Source organism: Piliocolobus tephrosceles, chromosome 11 (genome assembly GCF_002776525.5).
Source record: "Piliocolobus tephrosceles isolate RC106 chromosome 11, ASM277652v3, whole genome shotgun sequence".
NCBI lineage: Eukaryota > Metazoa > Chordata > Mammalia > Primates > Cercopithecidae > Piliocolobus > Piliocolobus tephrosceles.
The window spans coordinates 96509290-96532870 of record NC_045444.1 but is presented as its reverse complement, the minus strand read 5'-3'; the positions used below and the strand labels follow the sequence as shown (position 1 = coordinate 96532870).

The window sequence follows — 23581 nt, the reverse complement described above, 5'->3', positions numbered from 1 at the left end:
TTTTGTATTTTTAGTAGAGACGGGGTTTCACGGTGTTAGCCAGGATGGTCTCGATCTCCTGACCTCGTGATCCACCCGTCTCGGCCTCCCAAAGTGCTGGGATTACAGGCTTGAGCCACCGCGCCCGGCCGCATTAATTACTTTTAATTAATACTGAAAATTTCAGTTTAGGCAGTTGACACTAGGTTCTGCCAGAGTTCTAGGCAGAATTGCGTAAGATCTCAAGATGTGTTTACTCCATTTATTGTTCCTTTTTGGAACGCTTTTTAAGTTCCAATCTCAGATAGTCCTAGGACATCCTCAGCTGTACCTTTTAATGTGGTTTATTTTCATGCCAGAATTCCTAGAGGTCACAACTGTATAGTTATTTTTTTGTTTTTGTTTGTTGTTTGCTTCATGAATGTGTGCATATATGTGTCTATATTGTGTGTGTACAACTTGATAGAGTATGTAAGTTATTAACATATGTCAATAAGGCTCATCTTAAAGACAATGAACATTTTAAATGAGAGCTTGTTAACCCAAATCATCCTAATAGTATGAAATATTTTTGAGGGAGGAATATGTTATTTAAGGTATATGTTAAGCTGTTATAACAAGGAGAACTCAACATAAATATACAGAATTTATTTTTCTCTCATTTAACGGTCAAGAATTAGATATGCTTTACAGGATTTAGCAGAGACCTTTTGGCTTTGCTGTTCCTTAGGATGCTGCCCTTGCCTGAATTGTTGAGAGTCACTGGTACTTCATTTCATTTCCATACTCAGTCATTTTTAATGGCAAACCCAATCATTGATAATGGCCAGACCTAGAAGTTGTGCACATCATTTTGGCTCACGTTCTATTTTCAAGGACTTTGTTGTATAGTCAGACCTAACTGCAAGTAAGGCTGGGAAATAAGGTCTCTAAGCTGAGCTGCTGAGGGCTCAGCTGAAACCCAAGGAGCTCTATTATCCAAAAAGTATAGGAGGATGGATATTAGGGGAAAACAAGAAGTCTATTCAGTTTGCCTCTTTGGCTACCCAAATGTCCATGTACCTCTTTCTCGTTCATAAAACATACCATCTTCCCAAGGATGATAACCCAAAGTCACATTCATTGGGTAAAGTCCTCTATATCAGGTTTGTATGTGGTTCATCTTGATGTGGTAACCAATGAACTAATAGACAAGTTTCCTAATTTTCTTGACCTCTTGCTTGTATGATGGTATAGGAACAAGGAAAATTCCCACTGGGAAAAAAAAAGAATGGGCCATATATGATAGTTCCTGTTCCTTACAATAATACACTTCTTGCTCTGGCAGTGGAGTAAGGTCTTGCTAGGACCTTAATTTTGCTTTCTGAGATAAGCTCCCTTGTCATTTGTTCTTCATAGTCCCTGACCTTGCTCTTTGGGAATTACTCTTTGTCCATGATTCTTTGTGACTGTATCTAACATGGATGTTAGTGTACGCTTATTGGAGACACCACTGCATTTTCACTCTGCTTTCTATTGGTGTAGATTTGGTTCCCAGGGATAGTCTCTGTTAGGCCTGTGGTGGTATTTTGTTAGTCGAGTTCCCTCTGAAATGTAGGTTTCCATTCTCTTTTCTTCCTGTCAGTTATATGTGAAAATATCACAGCCAAAGATCTCATTTGGTCATAGTTGTTAAACCTACACACTTATTAATTTACTAGTTATATTCCTCAGACTATCCACCTCTCCCTCAATTTGATAACTGCCTTAGTGTAATGGCTACTCTACACATGCTCTAACAAAGCTTTAAAGTAAGCTGAAGTTTAAGAAGTTGAACAGCAAGTAATATAATAACCTGTCAGAACAGAATTGATCACTCTTTAAGGAAGACCACAAAATCCACACGTTCAACAACATAATATTCCTAGTACCCTTAATATGTATATTTATATAAAACCTACTAGATGTGTGTGTATGTATGTGCATATGTGTGTATTCAACTATTAGGCATGCAGAGAAGCAGAGAAAAAGCATTAATGGAAACTGACCTGGAAATGATAGTGATCATGAAATTAGTTGGCAAAGAGCTTAAAATATCTATTGTAAATATGCTCAAAGACTTAAGAGGAAAATGTGAACATAATGAAATAAATCGAACATATAAAGAACCATTGAACTTTCAAAAGCTAAAAATATCTGAAATGAAAACGACTTCAGCTAACAAGAGAATAGATATTCAGAAGAAGTGGTTAATAAAAATCACTGCTGACTTCTCACTAGAAGATATGTAAGCCAGGAAAATGGAATGATATATTTAAAGTGCTGAAAGGTGGGAAAAAAATGTCAGTCTAAAATTCTCTGCCCAGTGAAATATTTTAAAAAACAGACACAAAATGACATTTCCAGATAAGTAAAAATAGAAGTTGTCAGTATACATGCACTAAAGAAATTTTAAAAGATCTTCAGGCTGAAGGAAAATCATACTGGGTAAAAACTGAGATTTACATAAAGGAAAAAGGAAATGTTAAGAAACAGTAAATATGTGAGTCTGAAATATGTAGATTTTAAATCACACATTTCCACATAACTCGTGGATGAAGAAGTCACAAGAGAAGCTATAAAATGTTTTGAACTGAATAATATTAGAAACATGACATATCAAATTTGAGGGATGCAGGGACTAAATTATTGAAGCAGTGCTGTATGGCTGTACATGTTTATATTAGGAAAGGAGAATAGTGTAGTCTGTGGTCTAAGTCTCCTACTTAAGAAGCAATAAAAATAATACTAAATTAAACCCAAAGCAAATAGAAGGAAAAGATGATAAAATATGGATATTCACAGATTATAAAACATAAAAACAATGGAGAGAATTATAAACTGCTAGCAAGATTATTTAGGAAAATACTAACAACAGGAAGAAGGAAAAATATCACTATAGGTGTTCCAGCATTGTAGAATAATTGGGGAATACAAACCATTCTCTGTATTCCCAAGCTCTGTATCTGTGTATCAACTAACTATGAATGGAAATAGTCAAGAAAAATATAAAATAATGCGATAATAAAAAATAAGAATTAAAAAGAGTATAACAACTGTTTGTATTAGGTATTACAAGCAATATTTACATTGTATTAGATATAAGCAATCTAGAAATCAAAGTATACAATAGAGTGTATGTAGCTTATATGCACATGTACGTCATTTTATATAAGGGACTTGACCATTTCCACAGATTTTGGTATCCTCAGGGGATCGTGGAACCAATCCTCCATGGATTCTAAGGGATCACTGTATAATGAACAACTGCATGCCAATAAATTCAACAATTTAAGCTAAATAGGCTAATCGCTTAAAAGACACAAATGACCAAACTGACACAATGAGAAATAGAAAACCTGAAAAACCTTACATTAAAAAGAAAAATGAATAATTATAAACTTTCCCACATAGAAAACTTGTGACCCAGATGGCTTCACTGAATAATTTTAAATAAATCATTCCAGTCCTACATAAACTCCTTCAGAAAATCAAGGAGGAAGGAATACTTCTCATTTTATGAGGGTAGCATTAGCTTGATTCCAAAACCAAATATGACAAGAAAACAGCAGATCCATATCTTCTTTGACTATAGATGCAAAGAAAAATCCTAAATGAAGTAGCAAATAGGGTCTAGTAAAATTCATAATGACCAAATGAGTTCATACCAGGAGGTCAAAACAAAGATGTAAGTTTGTGATGTCAACAAGTAGTTAGTACCAAGAGAAATTACATTCAAAACCATTAAGTTTAGATAGCTTGTACTTATTTCTTTTAGCAAGGTAAGTGGTGGCTGAAAGTAAGCAAGGATGGGAATTGAAGTCATAATGCTACCTTTCTGGGGAATGAGTGATCTCTCACTGACCAGTTGGTCTCCACTCACCAATGTCTTTGATCTTTACTAGAGACAGGGACCCCACATTATGGTCAGCATGTGGTGGTCTGTGATCAGTTTTGCACACTCCAGAAAGATTCAGGGAGTCAATGGCAGACCAGGCTTATATGCTAACTGAGGAGTTGGGACACTCTGAATATGCTGGTGCATTAGTTATATGCTAATTGGTTACACTGTAAGTTATGTAAACCATTAACATTGATTATATAAGTTGTTTACATAAAATGTTTGACTTTGGGATATAACATGTTGATCTTGTTTGAGCAAGTTAGCCATATATTTATCTGTAACATCTTAATTATTAACAATCTTACTTTTTTTAGAAAAACATGTTTTCTGGGAGGGAAACATTTTTGTTTACCACTTATAAGCATAGCAAACATGTTTTATTCCTCCTATTAAAATGTAGGATAAGTTACCCTCTACAGAAAATTTATTTCAGGCTGGGCTTGCTGGCTCATGCCTGTAATCCCAGCACTTTGGGGGCTGAGGCGGGTAGATCACTTGAGGACAGGAGTTGAAGCCCAGCTTAGCCAATGTAGTGAAACCCTGTGTCTACTAAAAATACAAACAATTAGCTGGATATGGTGGTACATACCTGTAATCTCAGCTACTCAGGAGGCTGAGGCACAAGAATCACTTGAACCTGGGAGGTGGAGGTTGCAGTGAGGAGAGATCGCACCACTGCACTCCAGCCTGGGCGACAGAGCAAAACTCTGTCTCAAAAAAAAAAAGAAAATTTATTTAATATATCACAAAGCGTCCGATGTGATTTGGTTTACTTAAATTTAATCTGGTATTGCTATTTTTCTATATTAGTATAGTTTAGTGTAGTGTATGAACATAACAATGATTTTTGTAATCCTAACTTGAGTATCAGAATATCTTTACCAGAAATACAATAATATGAGTTCTATGACATTTTTTTCTGTTATATTTCGTTATTCACTAATTATCAATATTATAGCCAAACCAAATTGCATATTATAGGGGAATTTTCCTACTGGAGCAAAACTTAATGTTTAAGATCATCTTTGATTGCCCTATGCTTGCTTCTAGGCCATACTTCTGCAAGTCCTATCAACTTTAAAATGAACCTTGAATCCATCCTTTTATCTACATATCTTTGTCTCCCCTCCCCTTCCCAGTCAAAGCCATTATTATATTCAGTGTTTTAGTCAGAATAGGCTATATTTAGTGTTACAAATTAGCATCCTAATCTTAGTGGTTTCTCACAGCAGAGGTGTACTGCGGCTTACACAAAGTCCAGTGTGATCTAGGCTATTCTCTTCCTCCATTTTGTAGCTATATTATCTGCACTCGTGGTTTTGAAGATCCTCAGGTGAACTGGAAATGACAATGTCACTTTTGCTTACAGCCCATTTGGTCAGAACTAGTCAAATGGCTCCAACGTAAATGCATAAGCCTGGGAAATGTAGGGTGGCATGTGAACTATTTGGAGATCACAATGATCTGTACCACACCCAGATTATTATAGGTAATATCTTAGTTGTTTTCCTCACTTTCTTTCATTTCCTACCAGAGTGCTTTCTCCACCTAGTAGCCAAAGTTCTTGGGAAAAAAAAAGATTGTTACCACCTTGCCAGTAGTTTCCACTTTGTTTTAAAATCCAAACATTTTATCCTCACCTGTGCAAAATACTACGTGCTAGGGCACTTGCCTTCTCTAATTTCATGATTGGCATTTAGTGTTGCTAACTGTTATCTATGAATAGTATATTTTGAATAGGCATTTTATTTTGTCCACAGTTATGAAAATGTGATTTTTAAGTGTCAAATTTATGAAACCACAGTAATGACTATAAACAATAAATAATAATACCAAGAGAAATCATCAATCATATGGTGTCTTTAATCACATTGTATGCAATTAGAATCCTTCAAAACAGCAGCCTTTCAGAAACATTGATATAATGTAAAATCCTGTTATAGTGAATGAATTCTATATAGCAAAGCCATAATAATTGTGTTCTGTTTATCCGACAACAAATGATCTCTTAGAATAAATATTTTCTCCGATTAAAGATTATTTGAAAGATACTCCATTATGGTCCAGTGCATTTTAAAAAATTAATAAACTATTTTTTTGAGCAGTTTTAGGTTCACAGCAAAACTGAGTGGGAAATACAAAGAGTTCCCACATATTCCCTCTTCCCACATACTACAAATGCACAACCTTTCCCACTGTTAATATCCCACACCAGGGTGGTGTATTTGTTACAATTGATGAACCTACATTAACACGTCATTGTCACCCAGAGGTCATTATTTACATTAGTCTTCACTCTTGGTGTTCTATAGTCAGTGGGTTTTGACAATAAATGAATTTTCAGACAAGTTTTTTATAAAGTTTCTATGTTGTCATTAAGTCATTGTTCAGTTTCTGTCAGGTTTTTTTTTTTTTTTTTGGCAATCTGCATCTCCTAATTAAATATCACACACATATACCACCCATAATCCCCAATAATTTTTCTCTAGCTGTAGTGCTCTTGCCAAATGACAGAGGTACTAGGAGGAGCTAGGAATCAACCCTTATTTTTAAATATGCATGAAAGAAAGGCTTTATATAAATTCTTTGTGATCTCTAGGTTGTGAATCCTAGGAATCAGATTTTTAATGAACTGTTTATCTTAACAAATATTTTAAGGTCTATATATTTGGTATGCTTATTTGAAATGTAGCAGAGCATTTATATTTTTTATAATTTTTGATGGTTTTTAAAAAATGATTTAAGTAATTAGCTAATAATGATGCCTATTTTAGCAAATAAAAATTACTTATAGTAAAATTGAATATGTTGCAGTTTATTACATGGATTTAGATTTAACACCATTCAAATGGATTGTCTGGTACTTGACATCTACTTACATATAAGTTTTATGTAACAGTTTTTACATGGTGTTTGCATTGTCATTCACGTTTCCTTTTCTTTGCTGATTTATTCCTGTTTAAGACCTTCTGCATTGATAAAGAATTGAGTAGCAGAGGAATTATCCTACTACAGGGTATGTAATATTTAATGAAAACAGGTGTTTGTGGGGTGGAAAGGTAAGAAAATTAAATCTATTTCTTTGATAAGAAGTCAATCTGCCATTCTCTCTTCCTGTAATTACATGTTGTAGAAAGGAAATTTGCTTTTATGATGGGAGTTAAGGAATTATTAAGCAGTGTCTGTGAAACTTGATTGCCTTTGTGCTTTGAGTAACAGCGTTTGTTTTGTTCACAGTAACTGTAGTACTGAATGGAAGTGGCTTGTAGACAGAGCACGAGTTGGCAGCCGATGGACTTGGCTTCAAGCCCAGATTTCAGAGCTAGAATGCAAAATCCAACAACTAACAGACATTCACAGGCAAATTCGTGCCTCCAAGGTATTGTCTGTCTGTGTTCTTCTACTTTTGTTAAAAATTGTTAATGTTTTCATTCCTTCTCATTTCATCACGAAAATAATTGTTCCAAGGTTTTATAAGAATGTAGCTAGTTTATGTCAAAATGTTTGGTATATTAGTTATTATAAATTGAAGCTATCTTTGTAATGCCTTTTTGTATTTAAGATCATTTTATCATACTTTTTGAGCAATTCAGAACTTCCTTATTGGATTCCAGTTAATGTAAGTGATAAACTTGTTTTCAAATTTCTAAATCATAAAATGCATATAACAAAAACCTTAACCATCTTAACCATTTTTGAGTATATAGTTGTGTTATTAAATACATTTGTAATGTTATTCATACGTCACTATCCATCTCCATAACTCTTTTTACCTTTTATAACTGAAGCTCTATACCCATTAAATAATAACTACCCACTTTCCTCTCTCCTCAACCCCTGGCAACTATGTCTGTCTCTTATAATTTTGACTATTTTAAGTACCTCATATAAGCAGAATCATAACAGTTTTTGTCTTTTTGTGGCTAGCTTATTTCAGTAGCATAATGTTCTCAAGTTTCATAAATATTGTAGCATATATTAGAATTTCTTTCCTTTTTAAGAGTAATAATTTATTGTATGTATATACCACATTTTGCTTATTCAGTCATCCGTTGATGGACACTTGGGTTGCTTCCAGTTTTTAGCTATTGTAAGTATGCTATGAACATGGGTATTAAAATATCTCTTTGAGACGCTGTTTTCAATTCTTTGGGGTAAACACCCACAAGTGGAATTGCTCGATCATATGGTAACTCTATTTTTAATTTTTTTGTGAATCTACCATACTGTTTTTTACAGTGGCTATACCAGTTAACATTTCTACCAGCAGTACACAAGGTTCAAATTTCTCCAGATTCTTGCTAACATTTATTTTCTGTTTATTTTATAGTAACCATCCTAATGAGTGTGAGATGGTATCTCATTTTACTTTTGATTTGCATTTGCCTAATGATTAGTGATGTTGAACATCATTTCACGTGTTACTGGCTTGGCTTTTGGATATCTTCTTTGGAGAAGTACTTATTCAAGTCCTTTGTCCATTTTTGAATGGGGTTGCTTGCTTGTTTTTTTTTCTTGTTGTGTTTTAATTCTATATGTATTGTGGATATTAATTTCTTATCAGATATATGATTTATAAATATTTTTCCTATTCTGTGTGTTGCTTTTTTTTTTTTTTTTGAGGCAGAGTCTTGTTCTGTCACCCAGGATGGAGTGCAGTAGTGTGATCACTGCTCACTGCAGCCTTGACCTCCCGGGCTCAAGCAATCCTTCCACCTCAGACTCCCAAGCAGCTGAGACTAAAGGCTTGTGCCACCATGATTGGCTAAGTTTTTGATTTTTTGTAGAGATGGGATCTCCCTCTGTTGCCCAGGCTGGTCTTGAACTCTAGACTCAAATGATCCCCGAACCTCTGTCTCTCAAAAAGTGCTGGTATAACAAATGTGAGCTCTGGTGCTCAGCCTTGTTCATTGCATTTTTACTCTGTTGATATTACCTTTTCCTGCCCAAATTTTCAAAATTTTTCTGAAGTCCCATTTGTCTACTTTTTCTTTTATTACCTGTGCCTTTGATGTCATATCTAAGAAATCATTGCTAAATCTAATGTCATGAAGCACTTACCCTATATTTCTTCTTAGGGATAGGTTTTACATTGAGGCCTTTGATCTGTTTTGTGTTAATTTTTGTGTATGGTGTTAGGTAAGGGTCCAGTTTCATTTGTTTTCATTCAGATATTCAGTTTTACCTGGTTGAAAAGACTGTTTTTCCATTGAATGGCCTTGGATTGGAACCTTTGTCAAAAAACATTTGACCATATATGTTAGGATTTATTTCCGGGTTGTCTGTTCTATCCCATTGGGATATAGGTCTGTCTTTATGCCAGTACCACGTGGGTTTTTTTGTTTTTGGTTTTTAATTTCCTTTCTTCTTTTTCTTTTTTAAATAGAGACAGAGTTTCCCTATATTCAAGACCAGGCTGGTCTTGAACTCCTGGCCAGTATCCCATTGTTTTGATTTCTGTAGTTTTGTAGTAATTTTTGAAATCAGGACATGTGGGTCTTCCAGATTTGTTATTTGTTTATATATATTTTTGAGATAGAGTCTCAGTGTGTTGCCAAGGCTGGAGTGCAATGGCATGACATAAGCTCACTGCAACCTCCACCTTCCAGGTTCAAGTGATTTTCATGCCTCAGCCTCCTGAGTAGCTGGGATTACAGGCATGCGCCACCATACCCAGCTAATTTTTGTATTTTTAGTAGAGATGGGATTTCGCCGTGTTGGCCAGGCTAGTGTTGAACTCCTGGCCTCAAAGTGATCTGCCTGCCTCAGCCTCCCAAAGTGCTGGGATTACAGGCGTGAGCCACTGAGCCCAACTCTAGATTTGTTTTTTGTTTGTTTGTTTGTTTTTCATATTGTGTTGGCTTTGAGGTCTCATGAGATTTTGTATGACCTTTAGGATAAGTTTTTTCTGTCTATAAAAAGAGTCGTGGAGATTTAGATAGGGATGCACTGAAACTCTAGATTGCTTTGAGTAGTTTTGACATCTTAACAACATTAAGTCTTTCAATCCATGAATGTGGGTTGTGTTTCCATTTATTTATATCTTCTTTAATTTCTTTCAGCAATGTTTTGTAGTTTGTACAAGTCTATCAACTTCTTGGTTATTTATTATATTCTGAAGTGTTTTATTCTTTTTGATTCTCTTGTAAATATAATTGTTTTTGTGACTTGCTTTGCAGATTGTTCATTGTTAGTATATAGAAATGCACCTGACTTCTGTGTGATATGGCTTACTTTGCTGAATTAATTTATTAATTCGAACGTATTTTTGAAGGAATTTTTAGTGTTTTCTACATATAAGATTATATCATCTTAAAACAAATAATTTAACTTCTTCTTTTACAATTTGGATGCCATTTATTTCTTTTTCTTGCTTAATTGCTTTGTCTAGAACTTCCAATACTATGTTGAATAGAAGTGGTGAAAGTGAGCATTTTTGCCTTGTTCCTGATCTTAGAGGAGAAATGGTTCAGTCTTTAGCCCTTGAGTATGATATTCAGGAGGTTTTCATATGTGGCTTTTATTATGTTTAGGTAGTTTTCTTCGATTCCTACCTTGCTGACTGTTTTTATCATGAAAAGATGTACAATTTTTTCAAATGCCTTTTCTTCATCAATTAAAATGATGATAGGGTTTTCTTTCTCCTTCATTCTGTTAATGTTGTATATTACATTGATTAGTTAAAATACTGAACCATCCTTTCATTCTAAGAATAAATCTCACTTGGAATAAATCTCACTCGGTCATGGATTATTATCCTGTTAATATAGCGATGAATTTGGCTTCCTAATTTTTGGTTGATCACTTCTGTATCAGTCTATACAAGGGATATTGATCTGTAGTTTATTTTCTTGTGGTGTCTTTGCCTGGCTTTGGCATCAGGATAATGGTGTCCCCACAGAATGAATTAAGAAGTGTTCCTTTCTCTTTGATTTTTTGGAAAAGTGTGAGAAGGATTGCTATTTGGTCTTCTTTAAAAATTTAGTAGAATTCAGCATTGAAGTCATCAGATTCAGGGCTTTACTTTGTCAAGAGATTTTTGATTACTAATTTAATTTCCTTACTAGTTATATAGGCGTATTCAAATTTTCTTTTCTTTTGAGATGGAGTTTCACTCTTGTTGCCCAGGCTGGAATGCCATGGCACGATCTTGGCTCACTGCAACCTCTGCCTCCTGGGTTCAAGCGATTCTCCTGCCTCAGCCCCCTGAGTAGCTGGGATTTCAGGCATCCACCACCACATCCAGCTAATTTTTGTATTTTTAGTAGAGACAGGGTTTCACCATGTTATCCAGGCTGGTCTCAAACTCTTCACCTCAGGTGTTCAACCTGCCTCAGCCTCCCTAAGTGCTGGCATTACAGGCGTGAGCCACCACACCCGACCCAAATTTTCTATTTCTTTGAGATTTAGTCTTGTTATGTTGTGTTTCTAGGAATTTGTTCATGTAATCTAGGTTATTTAATTTGTTGGTGTACTATTATTAATAATACTCTCTTGTCATCTGTTTTATTTCTTTACATTCAGCAATAGCATCCCCAGCTTTATTTCTGATTTTAGTATTTTTAGTCTTTTTTCTTTGTTTTCTTAGTTCACCTAGCTAAAGGTTTGTTGATTTTGTTGATGCTTTCAAAGAACCAACTTTTAGTTTCAATAATTCTAGTTTTTCTATCCTCATAATTGTTTTAGCTCTACTCTAATCTTTATTATTTCCTCTTGTCTGCTAGCTTTTGGTTTAGATTGTTCTTCTTTTTCTAGTTTCTTAATTTGTAAAATTAGGTTGTTAATTTGAGATCTTTTTTTGTTTGTTTGTTTTTTAAATGTTAAGCATTTATAACTATAAACTCCCCCCTTAGCACTGCCTTCACTGCATCTCATAAATTTTGGTGTGTTTTGTTTTCATTTTCATTCATTTTTAACTGTTTTCTAATTGTTCTTATGATTTCTACTTTGATCTATTGGTTGTTTTAAAGTGTGTTAATTTACACAAATGTGTGCATTTCCCAGTTTTCTGTTAATGATTTCTTCATTTCATTGTGGTTGGAAAAGATACTTTTTATATCTTTCTTTTTGTATCTGTTGAGATACAATATTTGGCCTAACATATGGTCCATCTGGGAAAATGCTCCATGTACACCTGAGAAAAATTTATATGTGGTTGTTGTTGGGTAGAGTGTTATTTAGATATCTGTTAAATCTATTTGGTTTATTGTGTAGTTTGTCTGTTTCCTTACTTACCTTCCATCTAGTTGTTGTGTCCCTTAACAAGAGTGAGTTATAGAAGAATCCAACTATTATTGTAGAATTATTGATTTTTCTTTGCATTTCCATCAGTTTTTGCTTCATATGTTTTGATTGTCTCTTATTAGACGTGAAAATGTTGCCTGATGCATTAGAAACCAATACTATGACACTGAGTTTTTTGAAAGAAGAAAAGCTTTATATTGCAAGTTGACTGACAAGGAGACTGGAGAGTCAAGCTCCAATACTGTCTCCTTGTCAGACAGATAGTTTGCAAATATTTTTTCCTATTCTGTGGGTTGTGTCTTCACTTTGTTGATTATTTATTTTGCTATGCAGAGGCTTTTTAACATGATGTTTTTTTAACATGAGTTAACTTGATTTGTCCATTTTTTCTTTGGTTGCCTGTGCTTGTGGAGTATTACTTAAGAAATCTTTGCTCGGTCCAATGTCCCAGAGAGTTTTTCCAATGTTTTCTTTTAGTAGTTTCATAGTTTGAGGTCTTAGATTTAAGTCTTTAATATATTTTGATTTGATTTTTGTATATGGCAAGAAATGGGGGTCTAGTTTTATTCTTCTGCATCTGGGTAGACAGTCTTTCCAGCACAATCCTTTTTCTCCACAATCTTGCCAACATCTGTTATTTTTTGACTTTTTAATAGTAGCCATCTGACTGGAGTTAGATGGTATCTCATTGTGGTTTTGATTTGCATTTCTCTAATGATCAGTGATCAATGATGTTGAGCTTTTTTTCATATGATTGTTGGCCACGTGTATGTTGTCTATTGAAAAATGTCTTTTCATGTCCTTTGCCCACTTTTTTATGGGGTTGTTTATTTCTTGTAAATTTGTTTAAGTTCCTTTTAGAGGCTGAATATTAGACCTTTGTCAGATGCATAGTTTGCAAAAATTTTCTCCCATTCTTTAGATTGTCTGTTTACTCTGTCGATAGTTTCTTTCTCTGTGCAGAAACCCTCTAGTTAGTTTACATTTGTCAATTTTTGCTTTTGTTGCAATTGCTTTTGGCATCTTTGTCATAAAATCTTTGCCTGCACCTGTGTCCTGGATGGTATTGCTTAGGTTGTCTTCCAGCATTTTTATAATTTTGGGTTTTACATTTAAGGTTTTAATCCATCTTGAATTAATTTTTGTATGTGGTATAAAGAAGGGGTCCAGTTTCAATCTTTGCATATGGCTTGCCAGTTATCCCAGCACCACTTTTTTATTTTTATTTTTTTTCTTTGGAGACGGAGTCTCACTCTGTCACCCAGGCTGGAGTGCAGTGGCGCGATCTTGGCTCACTGCAACCTCTGCCTTCCGGGTTCAGGCAATTCTTCTGCCTCAGCCTCCTGAGTAGCTGGGACTACAGGTGCACAACACCATGCCTGGCTAATTTTTTTTTTTTTGTATTTTAGTAGAGATGGGATTTCACTATGTTGCCCAGGCTGGTGTCGAACTCCTCAGCTCAGGCAATCCACCCACCTCAGCTTTCCAAAGTGCTAGGATTACAGGTGTGAGCCACCGTACCCAGCCAGTACCACTTATTGAATAGGGAATTCTTTCCCCAGTGCTTATTTTTTCCAGGTTTGTTGAAGATCAGACAGTTGTAGGTGTGTGGTCTCATTTCTGGGTTCTCTTTTCTATTCTATTGGTCCATGTGTCTGTTCTTGTTCGAGTACCATGCTGTTTTGGTTTCAGTAGCCCTGTAGTATAGTTTGAAGTTGGGTAGCCTGATGCAGATGCTTTGTTCTTTGTGCTTAGGATTTCTTTGGCTATTCAGGGATGCCTTCTATTTCTTTTTCTTGTCTAATGCTCTTCCAGCATTATGTTGAATGACAGTGGTAAAAGTGGGCATCCTTGTTATGTTCTAGATTTCAGTTTTCTCTCCCATTCATTAAGATAGCGGTGGGTCTGTCATATATGGCTTTTATTGTGTTGAGGTAAGTTCCTTTATACCCAATTTATTGAAGGTTTTTATCATGAAGGATGTTGAATTTTATTCAAAGCTTTTTCAGCATCAATTGAAAAGACCATACGGATTTTGTCCTTCGTTCCGTTGATATGATCTATCAGATTGATTAATTTGCATATATTGAACTATCTTTCCATGCCCGGGATGCATCCTACTTGATTATGACAAATGATATTTTTAATGTGTTGTTATTGGTTTGTGCTAATTTTTTGTTAAGGACTTCCGCATCAATGTAATCAGGGATATTTGGCTGTAGTTTTCTCTTTTTTAAAAATGTGGTTTTGGTTAGTTTTAATATCAGAGTAATACTGTTCTTGTAGGATGAGTTTGAAAGTATTTCCTTCCCCTCTATTTTTCAGACTAGTTAGAGTAGGATTGATGTTACTTCTTCTTTAAGTGTTTGGTAAAATTCATCAGTGAAGCCATTGGGTACTGGGCTTTTCTTTCTTTTTTCCTTTTTTTTCGAGATGGAGCCTCGCTCTGTTGCTAGGCTGGAGTGCAGTGGTGTGATCTCAGCTCACTGCAACCTCCGCCTCCCAGGTTCAAGAGATTCTCCTGCCTCAGCCTCCCAAGTAGCTGCGACCACAGTTGCATGCCACCATGCCCAGCTAATTTTTATATTTTTAGTAGAGACGGGGTTTCACCATGTTGGCCAGGATGGTCTTGATCTCTTGACCTCGTGATCTGCCTGCCTCGTCCTCCCTAAGTGTTGGGATTACAGGCATGAACCACTGCGCCCGGCTCTGGGCTTGCCTTTAATAGAGGACCTTTTTTTTTTTTTCCTCTTGAGACAGGGCCTTGCTCTGTTGTCCAACCTGGAGTGGAGTGGCACAATTTTGTTTCACTGCAGCCTCAACCTCCTGGGCTCAAGCAATCCTTCCACTTCAGCCTGTTTGGTAACTGAGACCACAGGCACACACCACCACACATAGCTAAGTTTTGTATTTTCTGTAGAGGTAGGGTTTTGCCATATACCCAGGCTGGACTCAAACTCCTGAGCTCAAGCAATCTCCCTGCCTTGACCTTCCAAAGAGCTGGGATTACAGGTGTGAGCCACTATGCTTGGTATAATGGAAGACTTATTAGAGATTTAATCTCCTTACTCACTTTTGGTTTGTTAAAATTTTCTACATTTTCTTGTGCTTTTCTTTTTGTTTGTTTGTTTTTTGAGATGGAGTTTCTTGTTGCCCTGGCTGGAGTGCAGTGGCACGATCTGAGCTCACAGTGCAACCTTCGCCTCCTGTTTCAAGCAATTCTCCTGCCTCAGCCTCCCGAGTAGCTGGGATTACTGGCATGTTACCACCACGCCTGGCTAATTTTGTATTTTTAATAGAGACAGGGTTTCTCCATGTTGGTCAGGCTAGTCTTGAACTCCTGACCTCAGGTGATCCACCCGTCTCGGCCTCCCAAAGTGCTGGGATTACAGGTGTAAGCCACTGCACCCACCCTTTTTTTTTTTTTTTTTTTTTGAGACAGAGTTTCGCTCTGGTTGCCCAGGCTGGAGTACAATGGCGTGATCTCAACTCACTGCCACCTCTGCCTCCAGGGTTCAAGTGATTCTCCTGCCTCAGCCTCCTGAGTAACTGGGATTACAGGCATGCACCACCACATCTGGCTAATTTTTTGTATTTTTTGTGTTTTTTTTTTGAGACGGAGTCTCGCCCTATCGCCCAGGCTGGAAGTGCAGTGGTGCGATCTCGGCTCACTGCAAGCTCCGCCTCCCGGGTTTACGCCATTCTCCTGCCTCAGCCTCCCGAGTAGCTGGGACTACAGGTGCCCGCCACCTCGCCTGGCTAGTTTTTCGTATTTTTAGTAGAGACGGGGTTTCACCATGTTAACCAGGATGGTCTCGATCTCCTGACCTCGTGATCTGCCCGTCTCAGCCTCCCAAAGTGCTGGGATTACAGGCTTGGGCCATCGTGCCCAGCCAAAATTTTCTATATTTTCATAATGCAGTCTTGCTAGGCTATATGATTCAAGAGATTTGTTTATTGATTTTAGATTGTTCAACTTGTTGGTTTATACTTTTTCATAATAGTCTCTTATAATTCTTAGTATTTCTGTTGTATCAGTTGTAATGTCTCCTTTTTTATTTCCAATTTTATTTGAATCTTCTCTATTTTTTTCTAAGTCTAGTGAAAAGTTCATCTTGAAGGATATATTTGCTGGATATACTATTCTAGGATAAAAGTTTTTTTTCTTTCAACACTTTAAATATGTCATGCCACTCACTCCTGACCTGTAAAGTTTCCCACTGAGAAGTCTGCTACCAGACATATTGGAGCTCCTTTGTATGTTGTTTCTTTTCTTGCTGCTTTTTGAATCCTTTCTTTATTTCTTCCCTTTGGGAGTTTGATTATGAAAACTACTTGAGGTAGTTTTCTTTGGATTAAATTTTCTTGGTGCCCTAAAACCTTCTTGTACTTGAATACTGTATCTTACTCTAGATTTGGGAAGTTCTTTGTTATTATCCATTTGAATATATTTTCTATGCTGATCTTTCTCTTCCTCCTCTTTAAGGCCAGTATCTTAGGTTTGCCCTTTTGAGGGTATTTTTTGGATCTGGTAGGTGTGCTTTATTATTTTTTATTCTTTTTTCCTTTGTCTCTTCTGACAGTATATTTTCACATATCCTGTCTTCAAGCTCACTAATTTTCTTCTTTTTGGTTAATCCTGTTGTTAAGAAACTCTATCTAGTGCAGTCTTCAGAATGTCAAGTGCATTTGTCAGCTCCAGAATTTTCTTTATTAAATTTATCTGATAGGATTCTGAATTCCTTATCATGTTACCTTAGATTTCATTGAGCTTTCTCAAAACAGCTATTTTCAGTTCTCTGTCTGAAAGATCACATATCCCTGTCTCTCTGGCATTGGTCTTTGGTGCCCTATTTAGTCCATTTGATGAGGCCATGTGTTCCTGGGTGTTCTTTATACTCATAGATGTTCATCTGTGTCTGGACATTGAAAAGTTAGGTATTTATTAGTCTTTGCAGTGTACACTAATTTGTACCAGTCCTTCTTGAGAATGCTTTCCAGATATTCAAACAGGCTTGTGTGTTTGCGATCTAAGTCATTGGTCACTGCAGTCATATCCCCAACTTTAGTAACGCTGCATCTTTTGTGGACTCATAGAGGTACTACCTCAGTAGTCTTGGGTAAGATCCAAAAGCATTCTCTGGATTACCAGTCAGAGACTCTTGTTCTCTTCCCTTACTTTCCCCCAGGGAAACATAGTCTCACCCTCTGTACTGAGCTGCTTGGAGCTAGGAAAGGCATGACACAAGGACCACTGGGACTGCACAGGGTCAGATCCGAAGACAGCACAGCATGGGTCTCACCTAAGGCCCACAATGACCACTACCTGGCTGTCGTCTGTGTCTCCTCAGGGCCCAAAGGTTCTACCATCAGCAGGTGGCAAATCCACTCAGGCTTGTATCCTTCCCTTAAGGGTGGCAAGTTCTCCCCAGCCCCAGGTGGGCCTAGAGATGCCATCTTGGGCCTCCACCTGGTGCTGTATTCTACTGCAGCTGAACTGACACCCAAGTCACAAGACAAAGTCCTCCCTACCCTTCCTTCCTCTTTCCTCAAGGAGAGCAGTCCCTCCCCGTGGCCACCACTGCCCCAGGGCCACTGCAAGTACTGCCTCTCTATGGCCAGTGTTTACTAAAGGCCCAAGACTTCTTCATTCAGCTTTTGGTGAATGCTGCCAGTCCTGAGTCTCTCCCTTCAGGACAGTGGGTTCCCCTCTGGACCAGGGTAGGTCCAGAAATGCTTGGTGCTTTACCCCACTGTGGCCAAGCTGTTAACCAAGCTGACTTTTAGTTCTTACAAAGATGCTCTTTTATGTGGCTAGTGTTCAGTTTGGTGTTCCTATGTTGGGAGGTAGTGGGGGTACAATTGCTGGAGTCTTCTATTCAGCCATCTTGTTCTGCCTCCCCTCTCTCATGCTATTTTTATGGCAACATTTTTATTAGAATAGATTTGGGGGTAGATATTGGGATTAACAGGTGATTGGTAGAAGGAAAGGAGAGTTTTGGAAAGTTCTTGGGCATGTGCAGTTATCGCTTCATGCTAACTCATGGATTGCATCAGGGGAGTTAATATGAAACATGCAGTGGAAATTTAGGCTGTGATGTCAGTAAGGTCATTCTGTGCAGTTTTAACTTTGTTAAAGTTTATTCTTGTTCTCACAAGGTTAGAGAGTTTTGGCGTCTTAGTGGGTTATGTCTTTAATTATCTGCTATCCTACAAACTCAAGAATTTTTGCTAGTTATTGACTTCTTACTCCTTGGGTTATAGTTTGAGTTTCAGTATCTCAACAAGTTGTTTCTTTTCTTATCTGTTATCCCATAAACATAGGAATTTAGACTGATTTTCTTAACTCTTTGTGGCATGGTTTCATAAATGTTTATGATTGTTTTATCTTGTTATACTGAGTCTTATTAATATATAATGTCCTTATCTCTTGTAACTTTTTTTAATTTACAGTCTCTTTTGTCTGATATTGCATATGATTTTAAAAAATCCTTCCACTTTCAACTTATTTGTGTCATTGGACTTAAGTTGAATCTCTTGTAGACAGTATAGAGTTGGATTCTGTGTTTTTATCTATTCTAATTTCTGTGTTTTGGAGAGTTTAATCCATTTACACTTAATGTAATTACTAAGAAGGATAGACTTCTGTCATTTTACTATTTTCTATATATCTTATACCTTTTTTTGTTTTTCATTTCCTGAACTATTGTCTTCTGTTGTGTTTAGCTGATTTTTTTTGACCCTGAAATGTTTAAATTTCTTTCTTATTTCCTTTTGTATATATTTAGTAGATATTTTCTTTGTGGTTGCCCATGGGGATTATATTTAACCTCATAAAGTTATTACATTATAATTTTAATTTATTCCAGTTTAACTTTAGTAACATATAAAAACTCATTTCCTTTACAGCTTTGTTCCCACCTCTTTTGGTTGTTGATGTCACAAAATTATATCCTTATACTAATGTGTCCCAAAGCATAAATTAATAATTATTTTAAATATATTAGTTTCTTAAATTATGTAGAAAACAAAATGTGGAGTTACAAACCAAAGTTACCACAAGCGTAGCTTTGGAACTAATATATTTTTTTAAATGTACTAGTTATTTAAATCATGTAGAAAGCGAGGAGTTACAAACTGTTGTTACAGTAATACTAGCTGTTATAATTATGAGTGTATTTAACTTCATTGAGATTTTTATTTCATCAACAGCTTTAAGTTACTATCTGGGTCTAACCTTGCAGGACTTCCTTAAGTATTTTCTGCAGAGTAGGTCTAGTGGGTAAATGACTCCTTCAGCTTTTGTTTACTTGAGAGTGTCTTAATTTGTTTTTACCTTTGAAGGATGATTTTCCCGAATATAATAGGATTTTGGGTTGGCCAGGATTTTTTGTTGTTGTTGTTGTTGTTATTTTGTTTGTTTTCTGCTTTGAATATATTGACCTAACTGCCTTTGGACCTCCGAAGTTTACCATAAGAGGCTACTGATAGTATTATGGAGGATCCCTTGCCTGTGCTTCTCTCTTGCCACTTTCAAGATTCTTTTTGTCATTCAATAGTTTGATTATAATGTTTATTTATACTACTTTTGGATTCAACTTATTTGGAGCTCATTCAGCTTCTGATATTTGTAATCATGTCTTTCATCATATTTGGGAAGTTTTTAACCATAATTTCTTCAAATATTCTCTCTGCCTCTCTCTTCTTTTTCTGGAACTCCCACATTTATATGTTGGGCCACTTATTAGTGTTCCAACTGTCCCTTACACTTTGTTCACTTTTCCTTAATCTGTTTTCTTTTTATGCTTTACACATGATTATTTTTACTGTCCTAGCTTCAAGTTCATTGGTGTTTTTCCTGCCTGTTCACATTTGCCTTTGAATACCTCTAGTAAATTTTTCATTTCAGTTATTATACTTTTCAGCTCTAGAATTTCTGTTTGGTTTCCTTTCAGGTTTTCTATCTCCATACTGATGTTTGCATTTTGTTCATAACATCTTTTTCTTGACTTTTTTCACATCTTTTTTTTAGCCTTTTGAGCATCTTTAAAACGGTTGTTTTAAAGTCTTTGTCTAATAGGTCTTCCATCCTGTTTTCAGGGACAGTTTTGTTTGTTTGTTTTTCCTTTGAATGCTCCCTTTTTTCCTGTTTCATTGTATGCTTTTTGTTTGTTTGTTTTCGAAAACTGCACATTTGAATCTAATAATGTGTTAACTCTGGAAATCAGATTCTTTCTCTTTCTGCAGGACTTTTAAAATCATTTTTGTTTATTATTTTGATTCTCTCTGTTGTTGTTGGTTGTCGGTGTGGCAAGAATAAGCCTGAAGGGTATAGTTAAAATCTCATTTTTTTCTGAGCCTGCACCTTTTCTTGGAAATGCCCAGTTGCTTTCTAATTTTCCCCATTGATGCAGGTGTTTTAAAATGTCCTGCTTTTAATATCTGGCTCCCAAAAGGGGAAAAGAGAAAAATGAAGAGAGGATTTATTTGTTTTAAGGGTGCTGGCCCTTTAAATCCCCAGGAAGACCTTCAGCCAGAGGGGGAGGGAATTGCAATAAAAGGAGGGAGGTACTACAACAATGGTTGTTTGCCTCTTTGTCTGTACCTCTCTGATCAAAGGTTACAATCAGTGATCAGAACACAGATCCCTAATATTTGCAGAGCAGAGTCCTCTTCCTCTACCCTGGCTTATGCAGGCTGTATGTAGATTGCTTCCGAAATATATGAATGGCTGCCTGCCATGGGACTAGGAGTGGGGATGTGTAGCTGCTATTGTGCTAAGAGCTAAAATTGATAAAAATTAACTGCACGTTTACTGTCCAAACCTGCCCCTTGAACTTGCAAGTCTTCAGTAAACTCCAGATTTTTGAAATAATGACATTAGACAGATTCTGCCAATGCAGGTGGTGTCTAGGTGGGGAGACAGATTCCTGGTGCTTCCTGTTCCAACACATAGAAGTGATAAATATTTGTGGTGATGGATATGCTAATTACCCTGATCTGATCACTATGCATTATATGTATTGAAATATCATTATATATACCATAAATATGTACAATTATTATTTGTCAATTAAAAAATAAAGTAGAAATAAGAGACATGCGTTGACAGGAGTTTTTGACATTTGGGTCTCTGGTCACTTAAACTTTGTGTCTTTGTACATCTCAGAATATATTCATTTTACCCTCACTCTTAAATGGTATTTTTGTTTGGTGTTAAATTCTAGTTTGACAGTTATTTTCCTTTAGCACTTTAAAGATTTGTTTTATTGTTTTGTTTGATACTGAGGAGTCTACTGTCAATGTGATTGTTTTTCTTCTTTGAGTACTGTCTTTTCTATCTGGTAACTTTTAAGATGTTTTTGTTTAGTTGATGTTCTACATCCTTACTAACAGGTATCAAAGGATGGTCTTTATGTTGCTTGGTACTCAGAGTACACATTTTTAACTGTACAGTTCACTGAATTTTGACAAATATTTACTCTTGTAACCATCACCATGATCATAATGTAGGACATTTCTATAACCTTCAAAAATTTCACTCCTTCCTCTTCGCAGTCAGACTCTTTCCTTCAGGCTCTTTTCTCTGGCAACCACTAATCTGTTTTCTATTGCTATAGTTTTGCCTTTTCCAGCATTTCATATAAGTCAAATAATAAAACATGTAATCTCTATTTTGCTCTTTCACTTAGCATAATGCTTTTGAGGTTCATCTGTGTTGCTGTATGCATAAGTAATTTTTTCTTTTTTATTGTTGAGCAGTATTCCAATGTAGGATTGTACTATATATAATTTATCTGTTTCCTAGGTCATGGGAATTTAGGTTGTTTTAGTTTTTGGCTATTATGAATAATGTTGCTGTATATATTCATGTATAAGTCTTTGTGTAGACTTTTTTTTTTTTCAGAGTCCACGTTTGTTTGTTTTAATTTCTTTTATATTTTTGAGACAGGGTCTTGTTCTGTTGCCCAGGTTGGAGTGCAGTGGCATGATTACGGCTCACCGCAGCCTTGACCTCCCAGGCTCAAGCGATCCTCCCGCCTCAGCTTCCTGGGTAGCTGGGACTACAAGAATGCACCACCGCAGCTGGCTAATTTTTGTATTTTTGGTGGGGATGGGGTTTCGCCACGTTGCCCAGGCTGGTCTTGAACTCCTGGGCTCAAGCTATCCACCTGCCTCAACCTCTTAAATTGCTGGGATTACAGGTATGAGCCACTGCAGCCAGCCCAGAGTCCATGTTTAGTCCAAGGTGTTAACATCTTTCTTCAATTCTAGCATATTCTCTGCTACTATTATCCAAATAATGCATGTTTGTCAATTTTTTTCTCTTCCATTTTTGTGAAATTCTCATAGGTTGAGAGGTTCAAACAAATTTTTCATGTCTCTTAACCACTCTTTAATGTTTTAATCTCATTTGTCTCTCTGTACCACAAGGAATTCTTTACTGTCTTTTAATTTGCTAATTCTGTCTTTGACCATATTCTGCTTAGACTTTGTCCTGTATATTGGCTTTTATATTGGCTTTTACTTTGTGATAATGCTTTTTTATTGATAATTTCTATTTAGGTCATTTTCAAACCTGTTTAAAAACATGAATGAAAAGGAATAGGTTTCTAGAAATTGAAGGCCTTATGAAGTTAGCAAAACTGCCTCTCTCTGCACTTTATATGATAAGAGATAGGATTGAGAAAACCTTTCAATAATAAAGGACAAAAGTGATTTGGAGCTAAAGATCAAACTAAGGATACCATTCTCTGCAAGACCTTTGAGCTGGATAAAATTACACTTAGGGCAGTGGAGGAAGATTAAGAATGTGGATTTTCCATCAGAACTTAATAGCTTATGAGACCCCCCCACAAGGAAGCAGAGAAAGAGGGACAGGAGGAAGGAATATATAGGTAGGTACAGGGGTTAGAGGGTGAAAGAAATATCCTTTGAGAATGCATCAGAGAACTGTGGGTGTGATTGTCAGTACATGGAACTGCCTGAAAACAGATAGATGGGAAGCCTTCTGAGTTTCTGAGTGAGTTGTACCAAAGAAATTATAAGCTTGACCTATAAAAAGTATTTTACTGGCCAAAATTTAAACCAGTCCTTAGGACGCCAACCTTCTATGAACAATAAGCAGGTTAAGAGCTTTGCAGTTCCTGAAGAAGTCATAAACATTTACTGATATTGCCAAGGAAGGTAATAGAAAAGAAAGAAGCTTTATATTTATATTTTTATTACCAATATAAATTTTAAATTTATATTACCAAGGAAGGTAATATAAAAGAAAGAAGCTGGCTGATTCAGGAGCCATAGAGAACAGTGAATAGAAAGAATCCTTTAATAGGAAGCACAAATCAGGGCCTAATTTAAAGCCATGTCCCTAGGGTAAGAAGCTCTCACAATATTGGTCCAGCAGAGTGTTAACATTAATATAGACCAATAGCT

At 36.2% G+C, this 23581-nt stretch overlaps 1 protein-coding gene across 9 annotated transcripts in view; it reads left to right on the top strand.

Moving 5' to 3' along the window:
- Positions 1–23581, top strand: part of KANSL1L (KAT8 regulatory NSL complex subunit 1 like) — a 138467-nt gene that overhangs the window by 36359 nt on the left and 78527 nt on the right. For all 9 annotated transcript variants that reach the window (XM_023220076.2, XM_023220043.2, XM_023220057.2 and 6 more), the window contains exon 3: positions 7139–7280. In XM_023220076.2, coding sequence (XP_023075844.1) covers positions 7139–7280 — 142 coding nt within the window. The remainder of the gene's footprint in view (positions 1–7138; positions 7281–23581) is intronic.